Raw genomic sequence first — 22374 nt, forward strand, 5'->3', positions numbered from 1 at the left:
AGTGTGCTCTTCACGGATGAATCCCGGTTTCAACTGTACTGGGCAGATGGCAGACAGCGTGTATGGCTTTGTGTGGGTGAACGGTTTGCTCATGTCAACGTTGTATACAGAGTGGCCCATGGTGGGGTTATGGTATGGGCAGGCATATGATACAGACAACTAACACAATTGCATTTTATCAATGGCAATTTGAATGCACAGAGATGCAGTGACGAGATCCTGAGGCCCATTGTTGTGCCATTCATCTGCCGCAATCACCTCGTTTCAGCATGATAACGCACGGCCCCATATCCCAAGGATCTGTACACAATTCCTGGAAGCTGAAAATGTCCCAGTTCTTCCATGGCCTGCATACTCACCAGACATGTCACCCATTGAGCATGTTTGGAATGCTCTGGGTCAACGTGTAAGACAGTGTGTTCCAGTTCCCGCCAATTTTCCAGCAACTTCACACAGCCATTGAAGAGAAGTGGGACAACATTCCACAATCAACAGCCTGATCAACTCTACTTTTAAAGGTATCTGTGACCAACAGATGCATATCTGTATTCCCAGTCGTGAAATTCATAGATTAGGTCCTAATGAATTTAAATTAAACGATTTCCTTATATGAACTAACTCGGTAAAATCTTTTTTGTTGTTTATATTTTATATAAATATACTTTATTATATACAAAATATTGTTTATATTTTTGTTCAGCGTAGCTTTGCTGGGGGCCATTTTCCCTGAAAAGCCTCATAACTGATGTTTAGTCCATACAGTACCATGTTACCAGACCCCCCGTTTTCCTCCAAACTACTCTTTACTTTTCTAAAGCCAGTAGAGTCGACCAACTGTCCAATCATTGCCATTTTTACACCAGTAAAATGGAAAGGAAAATCCTCACACTGCTGCTCATGCTCCCAGGTGATTTTCTAACGTTTCGACCCTGGGAGCGTGAGCAGCGGTGGGCAGCGTTGTCCAGGAGGTTTGCCTACAACTCCAGTGAGCAGCGGTGGGCAGCGTTGTCCAGGAGGTTTGCCTACAACTCCAGTGAGCAGCGGTGGGCAGCGTTTTCCAGGAGGTTTGCCTACAACTCCAGTGAGCAGCGGTGGGCAGCGTTTTCCAGGAGGTTTGCCTACAACTCCAGGAAAGGAAAGTACCTGGATGTCTGTATGTTCTCCAGCTGTTGTAGATGGAGAAACATCAGTATAATAAAAATGGTGTAAAGTTTTAGTATCCTGACAGAAAAAGAGCAGAATGAAATGAGGACCGTCCTTGTAACTTGCCATGCAGGAGAAAAGATCCATGGAAAAGGGTAAACAAAGAACTATTCAGTCTGTATCACTGAAGAGTGATACAGACTGCCTTTAAATTTAACACCTGGAACGCTGAACTTTTGCGATACGGATTGAATAAATCCCTTAATGCTCCCAATTCTGAAGAGTAGTTTTAGGCCAGGATTCAAGATACGTGTAATGCACTGCTCTATAATAACGTGACTTTTAAAAGGTAATTTTACGCTTGATGCACCTTTTGCCGTGAATGCAAATCTCCACAAACAAAAACATGCCTTTAAAGGGATCATTGTCAGCTGTCCAGTGCACTACTCTATAACGCGCCTTGGAAAACACTCAACAGTTCTTGGATGTAGTCTTAATACTGATCCTGTAAGGTTATATCCTATTGGCCATGACAACGTCATCCGGTAATAGTGCCTTCAGAAAGTCTTCACACCCCTTGACTTTTCTCACATTTTGTTACAACCTGATTTTAAGTCACTGATCTACATACAATACCCCATAATGTCACAGTGGAATTGTTTTTCGAAAGGTTTACAAAGGAATTAAAAATGAAAACCTGGTTATGGCAAGCCTAAAGATCAGGAGTAAAATCACAAGTTGCATGGACTGTGTGCAATAAGTGTTTAATATGATTTTTGAATAACTACCCCACACATACAGTTAACTGTAAGGTCCCTCAGTCGAGCAGTGAATTTCAAGCACAGGTTCAACAAAGACCAAGGAGGTTTTCCAATGGTTCGCAAAGAAGGGCACCTATTGGTAGATGGGTAAAAAAAGCAGACATTGAATATCCCTTTGAGCATGGTGAAGTTATTCATTACACTTTGGATGATGTATAATCCAAAGTCAATACACCCAGTCGCTACAAAGATACAGGCGCCCTTCCTAACTCAGTTGCCGGAAAGGAAGGAAACCGCTCCTCCTTCTCTTACTCAGTCTCTCTCCTTACACTAAAGAGGCCAGGCCTTTCACAGTGATACTCATGACTAGAGGAAGGTATCCAGGCTGGTCTTTCATCTCTGTCCTCAGTGTGTCCTCTTCTCTCTTCAGTGTAACTTTAGAGTGACTAAAGAGACTCTCTGTCCTCCCAAACACCACCTCCTCAGTCAGAACAGCCAGACCTGCATCTCTCAGAGAGAGGGTCTCCCCACTCCCTGCTGCCACATGCTGCACCTGGAGGATAAGCAGCACAGGAATATGATTATATACTGCGATGTCATGTCTGTAAGATGCAATGACAATTTCAAAATGGAGAATGAAGTATTGTAATAATAATTTGGGGGTGTTTATATTTGTCCTGTTACACAGTGTGTAATGGAAAGGTGTTTGTTGCATATCCCGGCACCCACAGGGAGTGGGGTTACTGGCCCAACGCTTTAACTGCAAGGCTACCTGCCGCCCTTAATCTATTCCAAACAACTATTGGATCAATTGAACCTTTATTTAGCTTAGCCAAGTAGTGAACAGGTCACACAGAACTATATTTCTGAAGAAGTAAATCAGACTTTTTAAACCAGGCTAAGTGTAACAAAAGGGGAAGTGTGAACGCACCAGGATCTGCAGGGCCTGTAAGACTGGAGGACTGCAACACGATCCCAACACAGAGAGACCCTCATCTGTCATTCCTGAGAAATAAAGATTCACAGATGGTGTAAAACAGGAAGTGGTTTTCAGGGCATTGTGGGGACTGAGAAAATAAAATGTTCAGTTTTCCTGATAAATGCAACTGCTAGAGACTGTTGTGATACTGAACTGGCACTTAATATTCAACTAGTCAACTAATATTCACTGCTCAGTGTCTCACCATCCATGGCACTGATAATGGGATGAGTGGCACTGAGGAGGGAGGGTGTCTGGCTGGAGTCACTGAGGAGGGAGGGTGTCTGGCTGGAGTCACTGAGGAGGGAGGGTGTCGGGCTGGAGTCACTGAGGAGGGAGGGTGTCGGGCTGGAGTCGGAATGCTCTAGAAGGTCCAGTATGGCCTGGACTGTCTGCATCTGAGACGCTTCCTTAACCTCACCCAGGTCAGCTGTCTTACCTGTGCACATCTGGTCCAGCTGTGAGAAGAAGAGACATTATTAGAAAGAATAGGTGAGGTGTGGTTTGTTTTTTCCTGCTAAACTTAGTTGAATGTACTGACAGTCTCTCTGGATAAGAGTGTCTGGTAAATGACTCGTATGGTAACACAAGAGTGAAGGTTAGAGACAAGATATTTAGGATACTATGGTAGACTATAATGATGTGATGAGAAGTTAGTATGTTCAGCATTTTGAAGGTTAGAGACAAGATATTTAGGATACTATGGTAGACTATAATGATGAGACCGAACGTAATGTGAAGTTAGTATGTTCAGCATTTTCAGAAAGCTGATGATTCATGTCCAGTAATCCGCTCATAATAAAGTGTGTCTAACTGTAGGACTTTGTGTGTGTGTTTGGGCCCAGTTTCTGTACGTCCCACTCACCACACTCTCCAGCACACTGACTGCCTCTCTGTCCTCCATGGTTGTCTTGAGGAGCTGGAGCAGGGAGGAACGTGTGGCTGCTGGCAGGACTGACAGCACCTGGAAATGACCACTCAGTTTCTCCAGTTCTATAAACACACAAACAACAGACACTTTGCATCTAGCAGAAGTTTGACTCAGCTGCCACCGTATCACAGAGATTTCACAACCCCAAAACTATGTACGATTTATTCTGCAACCACAATGGGACATAAATAATGCATGAATTTATTTTTAAAAATGAATTGTTAGAGAAAAGATAGTGATCTCTCCAAGGCAGTGCTATCCTTTAACCTTTTACATGAAGATACATGATCCTCCTTATGAGCTCGTTTGTTGATATTACCGAATTATTTATTTATCTAGGCAAGAAAGTTAAGAACAAATTCTTATTTATAACAACAACCTAGGAACAGTGGGTTAACTGCCTTGTTCAGGGGCAGAAGGACAGATTTGTACCTTGTCAGCTCAGGATTCGATCTAGCAACCTTTCGGTTACTGGCCCAACGCTCTAACCACTAGGCTACCTGCCGCCCCTACACAAACAACCTCTGGACCTTCATGGTCCTACGGTAGGATTCGCTAGACATTGGCCCTGTACACACTCATGTTGTATGTACAACGCATTTGGCACAAGCTTATCTGGACAAAAATAATTACACAAGCGTTGTGGACTGTGGAGCCACGGCACAATGATTGAGTAAACATTTCTGTGCAGACAATTTATCACAAAAAGAACAGTTGTATCACAACAACCATTGTGTTAAATGTGTTGTAAATCAGTTCTACAACCTGAGTGTGACAGGGTCATTAAGAGTTTCACATAAAGAACAACATGTAACATTCAGTATAAGTCTACCACTAGACCAGGGACGGGGAACTTTGATGGGGGTTGGGGCCACAAAAAATATGAACTCATCTTGAGGGGCCGCAGTGTCTCGCGGGTCTGCCTGCCCACATCCATTCCCACACATACAGTCAGATTTTACCCTAAGCAACAATGTTTGCAGTTTTTAATATGATATCTGAGTGAGAGAGACTAACCAAATCAATGGGGGTGCTTCTACACCTGCATTGCTTGCTGTTTGGGGTTTTAGGCTGGGTCTCTGTACAGCACTTTGTAAAGTTTAGACAGCTGGCTAGACTAACTTAGCAATCTACAAGCTGTTGATCCACAACCAAATGTTGAAACGGCACCTTGTGTATTCTACTATTCTAACTCTCAACAGGAAGTTGAGACCCCGACTGAGTTCCCCTGCCAGAAATCTAATGATAATAACAACAATTTAAATTGGTACGTGGGCCTACTAAATGAGGGGAACTTCCATTAGTCTCATTACCTCTCTGAAAGCAGCTCTTCTTTGGGGTGTCGTCGTGAGCGCCAGACACCCCCACTAAGCTCTTCTTAACGGGCCCATCCACCTCAAACCCCCCAAGAGTGTCGGACATTAGGCACAGCTCTGAGGACAAGAGTGTCAGACATTAGGAACAGCTCTGAGGACAAGAGTGTGGGACATTAGGCACAGCTCTGAGGTCAAGAGTGTGGGACATTAGGCACAGCTCTGAGGACAAGAGTGTGGGACATTAGGCACAGCTCTGAGGACAAGAGTGTGGGACATTAGGCACAGCTCTGAGGACAAGAGTGTAGGACATTAGGCACAGCTCTGAGGACAAGAGTGTGGGACATTAGGCACAGCTCTGAGGACAAGAGTGTGGGACATTAGGCACAGATCTCAGGACAAGAGTGTAGGACATTAGGCACAGCTCTGAGAAACAAGACAGCAGTATGAACCTATTAATACAGACACACATTCAAATACATTGGACATACAGTGCTAAACATTAACAGAGACCATGTACTTAATAAGTATCTGTAATATACAACCTACATAGTCTGATTATGGGTCCAGGTGAGGGTTTTTCATTCCCACTACAGTTTAAAACATTTGTTTTCACAGGAGAAACTGGAAAATAAAGGCTCCCTCACCATAGTGTCCATTGAGTTTGATCTGCAGCTCAATAATGGAGTAAGCGATGACGGTATGGGCAGGAATCTCCAGAGACACGTTGCTGTCTTTGTGCAGACTGCTGTTCTCCTTCACAGACACCTGTGGACAGCGGTGTAAAGTACTACTTAAGTCGTTTTGGGGGGTATCTGTACTTTACTATTCATATTTTGCAAACTTTTACTTCACTACATTCCTAAAGAAAATAATGTACTTTTTACTCCATACATTTTCCCGACACTCAAAAGTACTCGCTACATTTTGAATGGTCCAATTCACACATTTATCAAGAGAACATCCCTGGTCATCCTACTGCCTCTGATCTAACGGACTCACTAAACAGAGATCGTCCCTGGTCATCCTACTGCCTCTGATCTGACGGACTCACTAAACAGAGATCGTCCCTGGTCATCCTACTGCCTCTGGTCTGACGGACTCACTAAACACAAATGCTTCATTTGTAAATTATTTCTGAGTGTTGCAGTGTGCCCCTGGCTATCCATAAATTAAATAAAACATGAAAATGGAACCATCTGTTTTGCTTAATATAAGGAATTTTAAATGATTTATACTTTTACTTCTTAAGTATATTTTAGCAATTACATTTACTTTGATACTTAAGTATATTTAAAACCAAATAATTTCAGACTTTTACTCAAGTACTATTTTACTGGGTGACTTTCACTTTTACTTGAGTCATTTTCTTTCAAACCAGTCAAGGGAAGTGAACAAGTGCACATGAGGCATAATTGGGATATAGAGTAAGAGCCTAACATGACAAGGTAGTGTTAATAAATCCTGATCAGCCATTCATATGACTGATATACTGTAGTAGTCTATCCACGCTTCACTACTCATTTCACTCCACATACATTAAACATCATTCATCTGTGGCCTTGCTGGTCCAGCAGTAATGCTGCAGCCTCCAGCACACATAGGCCTATCTGCAGTGTTGTCATAGGTCCAATCCAGCCTGCTGCCCTTTGAGGCAACCTCTTCCCTAATTTCCCTGCTTAAACATTCATCTATACAGGGTAAACTACATGGTTAACTTTAACACTAGTAATATACAATATCCAAGCCTAACAATAGTTAAATAAAGGTTCAATTAAAATGTCAAATAAAAAAAATGTATAAATCACACAACTCTCTTCATCTGTCTCCATCTACCTGGGTGCTCTTGGGCCCACAGAAGGTCAGCAGCTCCCCTATCTGCCCCCCCTGCTGGACCTCCTCTATGACCGAACACGGCTGGGTCGTCACAATCCTCTCCTTCACCACCGCAAACACCTCCCTGGTCTTCTCACGGGTCTGCTGGATCAGACAGTGGGACATGTCCAAAAGCCTGCAAGAGAGACAAATCAGAGAGTTGTTCTTTGATGAGGTCAAAGATGATTCAAAGTTATTTTTCTTGGATGATTATAAAGTAGCTTGGAAAAATCCAGTCTGTTCGTGCCAACATTCCACTCCTCATTGTGCCAAACATGACAAGCAGTGGAAAGGAGTGGAATGTTAGCACAGACAGACTGGATTTCTCCAGGCTACGCATAAAGCTGTGTTCAGCTTCATTAATACATTTACTGGTATTATAAATCAATTTTTATTTTTTAATTATAGCATACATATGGTGTTGGGAAGTCAGAATACAGTAAACCCATATGGTGTTGGGTAGGTAGATTACAGTCAGCCCATATGGTGTTGGGTAGGTAGATTACAGTCAGCCCATATGGGCAGTTAGAATACAGTCAGCCCATATGGGCAGTTAGAATACAGTCAGCCCATATGGGCAGTTAGAATACAGTCAGCCCATATGGGCAGTTAGAATACAGTCAGCCCTTATGGTGTTGGGTAGTTAGAATACAGTCAGCCCATATGGTGTTGGGTAGTTAGAATACAGTCAGCCCATATGGTGTTGGGTAGTTAGAATACAGTCAGCCCATATGGGTAGTTAGAATACAGTCAGCCCATATGGTGTTGGGTAGTTATAATACAGTCAGCCCATAGGGTGTTGGGTAGTTAGAATACAGTCAGCCCATATGGTGTTGGGCAGTTAGAATACAGTCAGCCCATATGGGCAGTTAGAATACAGTCAGCCCATATGGGCAGTTAGAATACAGTCAGCCCATATGGGCAGTTAGAATACAGTCAGCCCATATGGGCAGTTAGAATACAGTCAGCCCATATGGGCAGTTAGAATACAGTCAGCCCTTATGGTGTTGGGTAGTTAGAATACAGTCAGCCCTTATGGTGTTGGGTAGTTAGAATACAGTCAGCCTTTATGGTGTTGGTAGTTAGAATACGGTCAGTGCATACAGTTAGCAAAGAAGAAACATTGATCATGAGGAAAGTTGCCGTGATATACAGTGCATTCGGAAAGTATTCAGAACCCTTGACTTTTTCCACATTTCGTTACGTTACAGCCTTGTTCTAAAATGTATTAAATTGTTTCCCCCCCTCGTAAATCTACACATAACACCCCATAATGACAAAGCAAAAACAGTTGTTTTTTTAAATAGCAAATGTATAAAACATTAAAAACTGAAAAAAAATCACATTTATAGAAGTATTCAGACCCTTTACTCAGTACTTTGTTGAAGCACTTTTGGCAGCGATTACAGCCTAGAGTCTTCTTGGGTATGACGCTACAAGCCTGGCACACCTGTATTTGTAGAGTTTCTCCCATTCCCATTCTTCTCTGCAGATCCAAGCTCTGTCAGGTTGGATGGGGAGCGTCGCTACACAGCTATTTTCAGGTCTCTCCAGAGATGTTCGATCGGGTTCAAGTCCGGGCTCTGGCTGGGCCACTCAAGGACATTCAGAGACTTGACCCGAAGCCACATCTGCGTTGTCTTGGCAGTGTGCTTAGGGTTGTTGTCCTGTTGGATTGTGAACCTTCGCCCCAGTCTGAGGTCCTGAGCACTCTAGAGCAGGTTTCCATCAAGGATCTCCCTGGAATATGCTCCGTTCATCTTTCCCTTGATCCCGACTAGTTTCCCAGTCCCTGCCACTGAAAAACATCCCCACAGCATGATGCCGCCACCTCCATGCTTCACTGTAGGGATGGTACCTGGTTTATTCCAAACGTGACGCTTTGCATTCAGGCCAAAGTGTTAAATCTTGTTTGTAGCAAACAAAACTAAAAACCTGTTTTTGCTTTGTCATTATGGGGTATTGTGTGTAGATTGATGAGAGAAAACAACAACAATTTAATCCATTTTTGAATAAGGCTGTAACGGTAATTTTTTTTGTTGAAAAAGTCAAGGGGTCTGAATACTTTCCGAATGCACCGTACATAAGGACTAGGCTGCTATTTGGGATGCAGCCTGTGTGTTTTCATTTCACTAACCACTGACTCTACTGTAGGAACAGGTGAACTGAGTGTACCCTGGGGTTACTGTAGGAACAGGTGATCTGAGTGTAACCTGGGGTTACTGTAGGAACAGGTGAACTGAGTGTAACCTGGGGCTACTGTAGGAACAGGTGAACTGAGTGTAACCTGGGGTTACTGTAGGTACAGGTGAACTGGGTGTAACCTGGGGTTACTGTAGGTACAGGTGAACTGAGTGTAACCTGGGGTTTCTGTATGTACAGGTGAACTGAGTGTAACCTGGGGTTTCTGTATGTACAGGTGAACTGAGTGTAACCTGGGGTTAATGTATGTACAGGTGAACTGAGTGTAACCTGGGGTTAATGTATGTACAGGTGAACTGAGTGTAACCTGGGCTTACTGTAGGAACAGGTGAACTGAGTGTAACCTGGGGTTAATGTATGTACAGGTGAACTGAGTGTAACCTGGGGTTAATGTATGTACAGGTGAACTGAGTGTAACCTGGGGTTAATGTATGTACAGGTGAACTGAGTGTAACCTGGGCTTACTGTAGGAACAGGTGAACTGAGTGTAACCTGGGGTTAATGTAGGAACATGTGAACTGAGTGTAACCTGGGGTTAATGTAGGTAGATATTAGAGAGGAACTCACTTGTCTTTGGAGTCGCGCAGCAACTTCTGTACATCCACCTCCTCTTTCTTCAGGCTGCCGAAGGACGACTGCAGTTTAGATGTGTCTTTCCCCTCCACTTTAAGGTTTACAGCAACTACATTTGACTCAAAGTTTCCTGATTTGTTGTCACCAAATGTCCCTTGGTACTTTAGGAAATCAGTCTTGACCACAACTGTAGGAGAGGCAAGCAAAAATGGTTTTTCAAAATTCTTGTAGCTCTGTCAAATTGGTTTTTGATCATAGATTTTCAAGTAGATTTAAGTTAAAACTGTAACTCGGCCACTCGGTACCATTCACTGTCTTCTTGGTAAGCAACTCCAATGTATATCTGGCGTTGCGTTTTAGGTTAGTGTCCTGCTAAATGGTGAATCTGCCTGTGCTTAGCTCCATTCCGTGTATTTTTATCCTGAAAAGCTCCCCAGTCCTTAACGATTACAAACATACCCATTACATGATGCAGCCACCACTATGCTGGAAAATATGGAGAGTGGTATTCAGTAATGTGTTGGATTGGATTTGCCCCAAACATAACACTTTGTATTCAGGACAAAAAGTGAATTGCTGTACATTTTGTTGCAGTATTACTTTAGTGCCTTGTTGCAAACAAGATGCATATTCTGTCCACGCATCCTTCTTATCACTCTGCCATTTAGGTTAGTATTGTGGAGTAACTACAATGTTGTTGAACCATCCTCAGTTATCTCCTGTCACAGCCATTAAACTCTGTAACTGTTTTAAAGTCATCATTGGCCTCATGGTGAAATCCCTGAGCAGTTTTCTTCCTCTCTGGCAACTGAGTTAGGAAGGATGCCTGTATCTTTGTAGCGACTGGGTGTATTGATACACCATCCAAAGTGTAATGAATAACTTCACCATGCTCAAAGGGATATTCAATGACTGCTTTTTTTTTTTACCCATCTACCAATAGGTGCAAAACCTCCCTGGTCTTTGTGGTTGAATCTGTTTGAAATTCACTACTCGACTGAGGGACCTAACAGATAAACATAATTCCACTTTGACATTATGGGGTATGTGTTTAGGCCATTGACAAAAAAAATCTACATGTAATCCATTTTAAATTCCGTCTGTAACACAACAAAATGTTGAAAAAGTCAGGGGGTGTGAATACTTTCTGAAGTCACTGTATGTATCATTATGTATCATGATAGGATCCTCTTCATAATCTTTCCAGTAGCATGGATAACAGAATCAACACTCAGATCTTTCACAAGGAACACATTCACACAGTATCACACTGAGGGAGAGAGGAGCCTATACCTGCAAAACAAACAGGTAGCGAGTACAGGTGTGCAGCCTATCATTTCAACTGAGGGGCTGCTCTTGTGTTTACCTGGGGTTAAGGGTGTGTCTCCAGTCAGCACATCACTGAGGGTAAAATCAGTGGGCAGGTACTTGGGTTTCTGCCAAATCCAAAAACGCTTGCGTTTCACAACCAGTGAGAGAGGGACCAGTTTGTCTGACTCAATCAGACTGGACACAGGGATCAAGCTGCCATCATTATCACCTATCTCCTCCACAAAGTGTATTGTGGCCGTGGAAAACATCTTCAATGGGAGTCAGACACAGAAATGGTGGAGGATGTCTCTGTTTGCAACTGATAACAAACACGACAAGAACACAAGATTAATAATACGATAATATTCACATTGAAAAAGTTCCCATTCATTTACTATCTAAAAAAATAAAACGTTAAAGCCATGGCCTATGAGCCATATGAGTAGCAGACTGGATACGCTCAGAAATCAGACATTACGCAGTCAAAATACTGTGGTTGTTATTCGTAAACGTTCATAGACGTCTATCTATGCGTTCATAATTCACGACTCAATATGTTCAAAATTGAAACTACTGCTACCTACAAGAGCAATATATTTGACCGTTTATCCTGGCTATGTCCTAGCCGAACGCGAAAGCCGGTTCCAAGTTCGAGTTACCGGTTTAGATAGAGGTAGACATTTCTGTTCTCAACAGCGGAATAAGTACCCTAATAACAAAGAGGTTCGCTCCACCCCTTTCTCCAGCCACGTGCACGGGGTGTGGTTTGGGGGAACTCCCTCGCGCACACGTTTGGTTCTATCTGTTTGTGCTTCTATCTCCACCTCCTGTCCAGGGCACCACCAGCTGCACAGTGAAACCGAACATGTTCTCATTGTTCTATCTGTGGTAAAACATTGCAAAATAATGTAGCCATGATGAAAATATTTTATTACATGTAACGGAACTTTCAATGTATAGATAGACGAGCTTGGTTCCACGAAGACACATATGATACATATTAAATTATAAGTAAATACACAAACTACAGTAGGCCTACATGCAAAAAAAATAAACAATGAATTAATGTACAGTCATGGGCATTTCTGTATTGAATTATTCATATATTGTTTTATAAATGTTTCTTCACACGTGTCTATTTACTTATTCTTACATTTTTTCACTGCTCCAAGTTTCTTTGCGATCATCAACAATATGTTAGCATGGTCGTGTTAGCATGGGCAGCGCCAGCCAGTACACAGACCTATTGGGGGGTAAAGTATTTTGTGTAAGGAATTGTAATAGAGACTGAAAACTAGTAATAACTACATTTCAACATAAGCCATATTTTATACAAAAATACACATACTCCTCATTTCTCTTGGACATATGCTGGACTTATTAAGACACCGACTACAGACACACATAATTCCCCTCCCCCATAATAACCACAGAACACTCCCAACACATGCTTGGAGCTCAGGACAAAGAACTGTCTCAGGAACCAATGGAACGTGGACACCAGGCCTGTTCAGGACTACCCAAGACCCAGATCGACCAATCGGAAGGCCAGGCTCGCAGATCTACCTACTTTGCTTATTGTCTATATAATACTGTACGAGTCTTGAAACTTTCTCTTTCCGGACAATTTCATACAAATCAGACAGAAAGAGCCGTGCCGCACGCTTTGCCTAATATCTTTACACTTGAATAAATCTGCCTTATTATACAATTATCCACCTCGTCCTATTGTCTCCTCTTGTTCTCCTGTCAACAGTAAACGTTTTACTAACATTTGCGAAACTATTTTGAACTGGAATAGCCTAAAAGCTGCACCTGTTAACAACGACCAACACAATTCTAGTCAAAATAGAACATTGTAAGAAATACTGTAGACTGCCGTTACTATATCCAACCCAACTCTATTTGTTGCCACTATCATGTGTCCCAGTGGGTTTCAAAGTTACCCACTGGTGGTTTTGGTGGTACAAAACTTGTGACCACCGCTTACGTGCATGCACGTGTGCAACGCGAACATTCGCGCATAATTGCTCCTCAAGTGTAGCCTGTCATTACAGCCATAAATGAAAAGAGTAGCCATGTTTTGCTAATAATAGCTATCCAGTTAGCGCTAGCTACTTGGCTGGCTAGTGGATAACTAGCCTTGCAGCATACGCGGGAAAACAAGCCAACCAACTAAACTAAAGATCTTTACAACTTTTGAACAAACATAATTTAGTCATAGAAAGTAAATCATAAGCTTCCTACATTGGTAACACCAAAGTTAAAGTTTGGTAGCAAGGTCCAGCTAGTCAAAATGTTGTAAACATTTGAGCAGAGTTGAGTACCTAGGCCAGGCCTACTCTACTCAAACGTTTGTAACATTATATAGTCTATTGTAGTCTCGGTTAATGATATTTGATGTTCATTAATGTTTTGGATATGTGTACTAAATAACCCTCTACTTTTTTTATTTTCAAGGCACAAACACCAGTGAATGGAGACAGCATCTCTGAGCCCCAGCGCTGCCTGTTCACTGGCCCTAAACACTACCTTTGCCCCCAGTACTGACTGGTGATCGGCCCCCAGCGCTTGTCCCGCACTGAGTTGCAGTGCAGAATTAGAAACAATCTAGTAGCAGGGGTGTGGTCTCAGCGATGCCACAGAGCAGCAGCAATAGTAGCAGGGGTGTGAGCTCCTCAGCGATGCCACAGAGCAGCAGCAGAAGTAGCAGGGGTGTGAGCTCCTCAGCGATGCCACAGAGCAGCAGCAATAGTAGCAGGGGTGTGAGCTCCTCAGCGATGCCACAGAGCAGCAGCAATAGTAGCAGGGGTGTGAGCTCCTCAGCGATGTCACAGAGCAGTAGCAGGGGTGTGATCTCCTCAGCAATGCCACAGAGCAGTAGCAGGGGTGTGATCTCCTCAGCAATGCCACAGAGCAGTAGCAATAGTAGCAGGGGTGTGATCTCCTCAGCAATGCCACAGAGCAGTAGCAATAGTAGCAGGGGTGTGATCTCCTCAGCGATGTCACAGAGCAGTAGCAGGGGTGTGATCTCCTCAGCGATGTCACCGAGCAGTAGCAGGGGTGTGATCTCCTCAGCGATGTCACAGAGCAGATCTGGAGAACGTCATGCACTGAGTCACCAATTTGTCCCAGAGATTAATACAAATAATTTCAGACTTTACTCTGATCTCCTTTTCTCTCTTCTGTTGTTCTTTTTCCTCCTCTCCTCACCATGCACACTGCTCTCCAGAAACTCCTAATAAGTTGTCTTGTCTGTGTCTGTCCGCCGGTTAGCTTCCCGGCTAATTGCGTTAAAGGACTCTCAGACCATGAGAAACAAGAAACCAAGATTGAACTCTTTGGCCTGAATGCCAAGCGTCACTTCTGGAGGAAACTTGGCACCATCCCTACGGTGAAGCATGGTGGTGGCAGCATCATGATGTGGGGACGTTTTTCAGTGGCGGAGACTAGTCAGGATCGAGGGAAAGATGAACGGAGCAAAGTACAGAGAGATCCTTGATGAAAACCTGCTCCAAAGCGCTTGGGACCTCAGACTGGGGCGAAGGTTTACTTTCCAACAGGACAACAACCCTAAGCACACAGCCAAGACAACGCAGATGTGGCTTCGGGACAAGTCTCTGAATGTCCTTGAGTGGCCCTGCCAGAGCCTAGACCTGAACCCGATCGAACATATCTGGAGAGACCTGAAAATAGCTGTGCAGCGACGCTCCCCATTCAACCTGACAGAGCTTGAGAGGATCTGCAGAGAACAATGGGAGAAACTCCTCAAATACAGATGTGTACCATCGTACCCAAGTAGACTCAAGGCTGTAATCGCTGCCAAAGGTGCTTCCACAAAGTACTGAGTAAAGGGTCTGAATACTTACAATTGAAGTCGGAAGTTTCCATACACTTAGGTTGGAGTCATTAAAACTCGTTTTTCAACCACTCCACAAATTTATTGTTAACAAACTATAGTTTTGGGAAGTCAGATAGGACATCTACTTTGTGCATGACAAGTCATTTTTCCAAAAATTGTTAACAGATAGATTATTTCACTTATAATTCACTGTATCACAATTCCAGTGGGTCAGAAGTTTACATACACTAAGTTGACTGTGCCTTTAAACAGCTCGGAAAATTCTAGGAAATTATGTCATGGCTTTAGAAGCTTCTGATAGGCTAATTGACATAATTTGAGTAAATTTGAGGTGTATCTGTGCATGTATTTCAAGGCCTACCTTCAAACTCAGGAAAAAATTGTAGACCTCCACAAGTCTGGTTCATCCTTGGGAGCAATTTCCAAACGCCTGAAGGTACCACGTTCATCTATACAAACAATAGTACGCAAGTATAAACACCATGGGAACACGCAGCCGCCATACCGCTCAGGAAGGAGACGCGTTCTGTCTCCTAGAGAAGAACGTCCTTTGGTGCGAAAAGTGCAGATCGATCCCAGAACAACAGCAAAGGACCTTGTGAAGATGCTGGAGGAAACAGGTACAAAAGTATCTATTTCCACAGTAAAACGAGTCCTATGTCGACATAACCTGAAAGGGTGCATAGCAAGGAAGAAGCCACTACTCCAAAACCGCCATAAAAAGCCAGACTATGGTTTGCAACTGCACATGGGGACAAAGATCGTACTTTTTGGAAAAATGTCCTCTGCTCTGATGAAACAAAAATAGAACTGTTTGGCCATAATGACCAGCGTTCTGTTTGGAGGAAAAAGGGGGACGCTTGCAAGCCGAAGAACACCATCCCAACCGTGAAGCACAGGGGTGGCATCATCATGCTGTGGGGGTGCTTTGATGCAAGAGGGACTGGACTTCACAAATAGATGGCATCATGAGGCAGGGAAATTATGTGGATATTTTGAAGCAACATCTCAAGACATCAGTCAGGAAGTTAAAGCTTGGTTGCAAATGGGTCTTCCAAATGGACAATGACCCATAGCATACTTCCAAAGTTGTGGCAAAATGGCTTAAGTACAACAAACTCAAGGTATTGGAGTGGCCATCATAAAGCCCTGACCTCAATCCTATAGTAAATTTGTGGGCAGAACTGAAAAAGCGTGTGCGAGCAAGGAGGCCTACAAACCTGACTCAGTTACACCAACTCTGTCAGGAGGAATGGGCCAAAATTCACCCAACTTATTGTGGGAAGCTTGTGGAAGGCTACCTGAAATGTTTGACCGAAGTTAAACAATTTAAAGGCAATGCTACCAAATACTAATTGAGTGTATGTAAACTTCTGAGACACTTTTATTTCTTTCATGTGATGAAAGAAATAAAAGCTGAAAAAATCATTCTCTCTCCTATTATTCTGACATTTCACATTCTTAAAATAAAGTGGTGATCCTAACTGACCTAAGACGGGGAATTTTTATTAGGATTAAATGTCAGGAATTGTGAAAAACTGAGTTTAAATGTATTTGGCTAAGGTGTATGTAAACTTCCGACTTCAACAGTATGTAAATGTAATATTTCAGTTTTTTTTATTTAATCAATTTGCTAAAATATTGTCTAAAAACCTGTTTTTGCTTTGTCATTATGGAGTTTTGTTTGTAGATTGATGAGGGGGAAAACCGATTTAATACATTTTAGAATAAGGCAGTAACATACCACTGCTGGCTTGCTTCTGAAGCTAAGCAGGGTTGGTCCTGGTCAGTCCCTGGATGGGAGACCAGATGCTGCTGGAAGTGGTGTTGGAGGGCCAGTAGGAGTCACTCTTTCCTCTGGTCTAAAATAATATCCCAGGGCAGTGATTGGGGACAGGTGCTGTCTTTCGGGTGGGACGTTAAACATGTGTCCTGACTCTCTGAGGTCACTAAAGATCCCATGGCACTTATTGTTAGAGTAGGGGTGTTAACCCTGGTGTCCTGGCTAAATTCCCGATCTGGCCCTCAAACCATCATGGTCACCTAATAATCCCCAGTTTACAATTGGCTCATTCATCCCCCTCCTCTCCCCTGTAACTATTCCCCAGGTCGTTGCTGCAAATGAGAACGTGTTCTCAGTCAACTTACCTGGTAAAATAACGGTAAAAAAAAATACAAAAATAAAAATTAACAAAAAGTGGAATGCATTGTATACACAATTCATGCCTCAGTTGCCTCAAGGGTTGAAAATCAGTCTTATCCTGTCTCCTCCCTTTCATCTACACTGATTGAAGTGGATTTAACAAGTCACATCAATAATTGATCATAGGTTTCACCTGGATTCACCTGGTCAGTCTATATGTCATGGAAAGAGCAGGTGTTCTTAATGTTTTGTACACTCAGTTTATGTTGGATTTATTCTTCTGGGGAGAGCCAATATGGATGATCGGTGGCTTCAAAGCCTTTCATTGGCCAATACATAGCATCAGCAATCCAAGGTTTATATACATCATTGGTTGTCATACACAGCCTAAAGCTAACCAACATCCTGATAGTCTAGGAGATAATACAAAGGCTATAATTATGCTATTTGTAGCATATACCCAATGTTGCTAGTCTAGGGGATTAACCAAAAGCTAGAACTATGCTATTTGTAGCCTGACTGCATGTGTGTAATTTAATGTGAAAGGGACATGAAAGTCTATATCTTCTGTATAATGACAGTCAGCTCACCTCTCAATCTTTTGATCTCCAATTGGTTACTATTAGAATTAGAATTACAAAACAGGCCTTAAGCACCATTAGGAGCACATCATCCTCGACATCATGAAATATACTTCACGAAGTACACAAGTGCTAGTGTGCAAGTGTAGATTCGAGTTCACTGGTTACAGTACATCATTGGTCTAAAACCATAATCTAACCCTTCTGTGTTCACTGGTTACAGTACATCATTGGTCTAATACCATAATCTAACCCTGCTGTGTTCACTGGTTACAGTACATCATTGGTCTAATACCATAATCTAACCCTGCTGTGTTCACTGGTTACAGTAGATCATTGGTCTAAAACCATAATCTAACACTTCTGTGTTCACTGGTTACAGTACATCATTGGTCTAATACCATAATCTAACCCTGCTGTGTTCTCTTGGCTATAGAGGTGCGTCACTTTGGAAAAGGTGGGTTTGAAAAAGCGGAAAGGGGAGGGGGGGAAAGGTCGGCCATCCTACAGGTCCTCGGTCGTGTCGTTCCAAGAGGAATGCTCCCTTCATCGAGGTAATGATGCTCTCTCTCTCTCTCTCCCTCTTACACTAAAGTGGCCAGGCCTTCCACAGTCTGTTTGTTTGCCCCACACGATACGGTTTCGTTTCGTGCGTTCTTTCCTGTTCGTGCGTTCATTGTTATATGTTCTCAAGTTCAGGTCTGTTTACGTTGTTTATTGTTTTGTAGTTTGTTCAAGTGTTTTTTCGTCTTCGTTTAAATAAATCATTATGTCTTCATACCTCGCTGCATATTGGTCCAATCCTTGCTCCTCCTCAGACGAGGAGAACGAACGTTACAATATTATACCCCAAAATTCCTCAAATTCAATTCCCTCAGACTTTCAGGCTGATCATGTCACTGTTCAGGCATCCTAGTTATACTGGAAATACAAGTTGAAATGATTTTAAACAAATTTAGTAACAAAATGTTGCTACTAAGTGCATTAATTCCATTAACTGGAACTACATAGGCTCTGCCTAGAGCTGGTCGTCCGACCAAACTGAGCAACCGGGCAAGAAAGACCTTGGTCAGAGAGGTGACCAAGATCTCAATGATCACTCTGACAGAACTACAGAGTTCCTTGGCGGAAATGGGAGAACCTTCCGGAAAGACAACAGTCTCTACAGCACTTCACCAATCTCTGCTTTATGGGAGAGTAGCCAGAAAGATGCCATTCCAGAGAAAGGCACATGACGGCATGCCTGGAGTTTACAATAAGGCACGTGACGGCATGCCTGGAGTTTACAAAAAGGCACGTGACGGCATGCCTGGAGTTTACAAAAAGGCACGTGACGGAATGCCTGGAGTTTACAATAAGGCACGCGACGGCATGTCTGGAGTTTACAAAAAGGCACATAATGGCATGCCTGGAGTTTACAAAAAGGCACGTGACGGCATGCCTGGAGTTTACAAAAAGGCACGTGACGGCATGCCTGGAGTTTACAAAAAGGCACGTGACGGCATGCCTGGAGTTTACAATAAGGCACGCGACGGCATGCCTGGAGTTTACAATAAGGCACGTGACGGCATGCCTGGAGTTTACAAAAAGGCACATGACGGCATGCCTGGAGTTTACAATAAGGCACATGACGGCATGCCTGGAGTTTACAAAAAGGCAAGTATGGGGATAGAAACTCAGACTATGGGGGAAGAAATTCAAACTATGTAGGCATTTGGAATGCATCTCCTGTTAGGGCTGTCTCTCTCCTCATCCTCGGACGAGGAGAGGAGAGAAGGATCAGACCAAAATGCAGCATTCGGGAAATAAGACATCTTTTTATTATTAACGACGGCAACACGAAACAAAACACTTTCAAATATACAAAACAAGAAAACGACGTTGACGAAACCTGAACATAAACTTACATAACTAAACGTAAACTCACGGACAGGAAACAGACGACATCAAAAATAAACGAACAGCCAAACAGTCCCGTATGGTACATACATTCGACGACACAGGAGACAATCACCCACCAACAAACAGTGAGAACACCCTACCTAAATATGACTCTTAATTAGAGGAGAACGCAAAACACCTGCCTCTAATTAAGAGCCATACCAGGCAACCACAACCAACATAGAAACAGATAACATAGACTGCCCACCCAAAACACATGCCCTGACCTAAACACATACAAAAACAACATAAAACAGGTCAGGACCGTTACAGAACCCCCCCCCTCAAGGTGCGAACGCCGGGCGCACCAGCACAAAGTCCAGGGGAGGGTCTGGGTGGGCAGTTGACCACGGTGGTGGCTCCGGCTCTGGACGCTGTCCCCACACCACCATAGTCACTCCCCGCTTCTGTCTTCCCCTCCAATGACCACCCTAAAACTAACATCCCCTAAATGAACGGCCAGCACCGGGACAAGGGGCAGCACCGGGACAAGGGGCAGCACCGGGACAAGGGGCAGCACCGGGACAAGGGGCAGCACCGGGACAAGGGGCAGCACCGGGACAAGGGGCAGCACCGGGACAAGGGGCAGGTCCCGGCTGAGATACTCTGGCAGGTCCCGGCTGAGGGACTCTGGCAGGTCCCGGCTGAGGGACTCTGGCAGGTCCCGGCTGAGGGACTCTGGCAGGTCCCGGCTGAGGGACTCTGGCAGGTCCCGGCTGAGGGACTCTGGCAGGTCCCGGCTGGACGGACTCTGGCAGGTCCCGGCTGGACGGACTCTGGCAGGTCCCGGCTGGACGGACTCTGGCAGGTCCCGGCTGGACGGACTCTGGCAGGTCCCGGCTGGACGGACTCTGGCAGGTCCCGGCTGGACGGACTCTGGCAGGTCCCGGCTGGACGGACTCTGGCAGGTCCCGGCTGGACGGACTCTGGCAGGTCCCGGCTGGACGGACTCTGGCAGGTCCCGGCTGGACGGACTCTGGCAGGTCCCGGCTGGACGGACTCTGGCAGGTCCCGGCTGGACGGACTCTGGCAGGTCCCGGCTGGACGGCTCTGGCAGGCCCCGGCTGGACGGACTCTGGCAGGTCCCGGCTGGACGGCTCTGGCAGGCCCCGGCTGGACGGCTCTGGCAGGCCCCGGCTGGACGGCTCTGGCAGGCCCCGGCTGGACGGCTCTGGCAGGCCCCGGCTGGACGGCTCTGGCAGGCCCCGGCTGGACGGCTCTGGCAGGCCCCGGCTGGACGGCTCTGGCAGGCCCCGGCTGGACGGCTCTGGCAGGTCCCGGCAGGACGGCTCTGGCAGGTCCCGGCAGGACGGCTCTGGCAGGTCATGGCAGGACGGCTCTGGCTGGTCATGGCAGGACGGCTCTGGCTGGTCATGGCAGGACGGCTCTGGCTGGTCATGGCAGGACGGCTCTGGCTGGTCATGGCAGGACGGCTCTGTAGGGAGGAGAAGGAGAGACAGCCTGGTGCGTGGTCTAGGCACTGGCTGCGCTGGAGAGGAGGAAACAGCAGGAGAGAGAACCCGGAGAGACAGCCTGGTACGGGGGGCTGCCACCGGAGGACTGGTACATGGAGGTGGCACCGGGTCTACCGGACCGTGAAGGAGGACACATGCTCTTGAGCACCGAGCCTCCCCAACCCTACCAGGTTGAATGGTCCCCGTAGCCCTGCCAGTGCGGCGAGGTGGAATAGCCCGCACTGGGCTATGCAGGCGAACCGGGGACACCACCTGTAAGGCTGGTGCCATGTACGCCGGCCCGAGGAGACGTACTGGAGGCCAGATACGTTGGGCCGGCTTCATGACATCCGGCTCGATGCCCAACCTAGCCCTCCCAGTGCGGCGAGGTGGAATAGCCCGCACTGGGCTAAGCACGCGTACTGGGGACACCGTGCGCTTTACCGCATAACACGGTGTCTTACCAGTACGACGCCTTCTACCTCCACGGTAAGCACGGGGAGTTGGCTCGGGTATCCTACCCGGCTTTGCCACACTCCTCGTGTGCCCCCCCCCCAAGAAATGTTTTGGTCTGACTCACGGGCTCCCAACCGCGTCGACGCGCTGCCTCCTCATACCAGCGCCTCTCAGCCTTCGCTGCTTCCAACTCCTCCTTGGGACGGCGATATTCCCCTGGCTGAGCCCAAGGTCCTCTACCGTCCAGGATCTCCTCCCAAGTCCAGGAGTCCTTGTTGCTCTGTTGAGCACTCCCTTGCCGCTTGGTCCTAGTTTGGTGGGTGATTCTGTTAGGGCTGTCTCTCTCCTCATCCTCGGACGAGGAGAGGAGAGAAGGATCATCAGACCAAAATGCAGCATTCGGGAAATAAGACATCTTTTTATTATTAACGACGGCAACACGAAACAAAACACTTTCAAATATACAAAACAACGTTGACGAAACCTGAACATAAACTTACATAACTAAACGTAAACTCACGGACAGGAAACAGACGACATCAAAAATAAACGAACAGCCAAACAGTCCCGTATGGTACATACATTCGACGACACAGGAGACAATCACCCACCAACAAACAGTGAGAATACCCTACCTAAATATGACTCTTAATTAGAGGAGAACGCAAAACACCTGCCTCTAATTAAGAGCCATACCAGGCAACCACAACCAACATAGAAACAGATAACATAGACTGCCCACCCAAAACACATGCCCTGACCTAAACACATACAAAAACAACATAAAACAGGTCAGGACCGTTACATCTCCTGTGTCATTGTTGTTGTTGTTTTTGTGAAAGGTATTTG

General features: G+C 45.0%; 1 protein-coding gene across 3 annotated transcripts; it reads right to left on the minus strand.

Annotated features, from left to right (window-relative positions):
• Nucleotides 1-1890: 1890 nt before the first annotated feature.
• Nucleotides 1891-11804, minus strand: LOC129847213 (gasdermin-E-like). Of its 3 annotated transcripts, none has more exons than XM_055915035.1 (10): nucleotides 11673-11804; nucleotides 11144-11357; nucleotides 9772-9964; nucleotides 6964-7138; nucleotides 5775-5895; nucleotides 5128-5247; nucleotides 3749-3876; nucleotides 3089-3341; nucleotides 2836-2909; nucleotides 1891-2457 (listed from the first exon to the last, which is right to left on the minus strand). In XM_055915035.1, the coding sequence occupies exons 2-10, from the start codon at nucleotides 11355-11357 to the stop codon at nucleotides 2230-2232; spliced, it is 1506 nt and encodes a 501-aa protein (XP_055771010.1). In that variant the 5' UTR covers nucleotides 11673-11804; the 3' UTR covers nucleotides 1891-2229. The 3 variants fall into 3 exon arrangements, with proteins under 3 accessions (XP_055771010.1, XP_055771008.1, XP_055771009.1); XM_055915033.1 differs by having other exon boundaries at nucleotides 11144-11407; nucleotides 11673-11803; XM_055915034.1 differs by having other exon boundaries at nucleotides 11144-11804.
• Between the last annotated feature and the right edge of the window lie 10570 nt (nucleotides 11805-22374).

Source organism: Salvelinus fontinalis, unplaced genomic scaffold (genome assembly GCF_029448725.1).
Source record: "Salvelinus fontinalis isolate EN_2023a unplaced genomic scaffold, ASM2944872v1 scaffold_0763, whole genome shotgun sequence".
NCBI classification, from domain to species: Eukaryota; Metazoa; Chordata; class Actinopteri; order Salmoniformes; family Salmonidae; genus Salvelinus; species Salvelinus fontinalis.

Bases quoted from the DNA above. Each gene is read 5' to 3' on its own strand.
- LOC129847213 (XM_055915035.1), bottom strand. From the start codon at position 11,357: ATGTTTTCCACGGCCACAATACACTTTGTGGAGGAGATAGGTGATAAT. The intron at 9,965-11,143 runs GTAAACACAAGA...CCTCTCCTACAG, and splicing joins AGACACACCCTTAACCCCAG to TTGTGGTCAAGACTGATTTC. The intron at 5,248-5,774 runs GTGAGGGAGCCT...TCTTGTCCTCAG, and splicing joins CAAACTCAATGGACACTATG to AGCTGTGCCTAATGTCCGAC.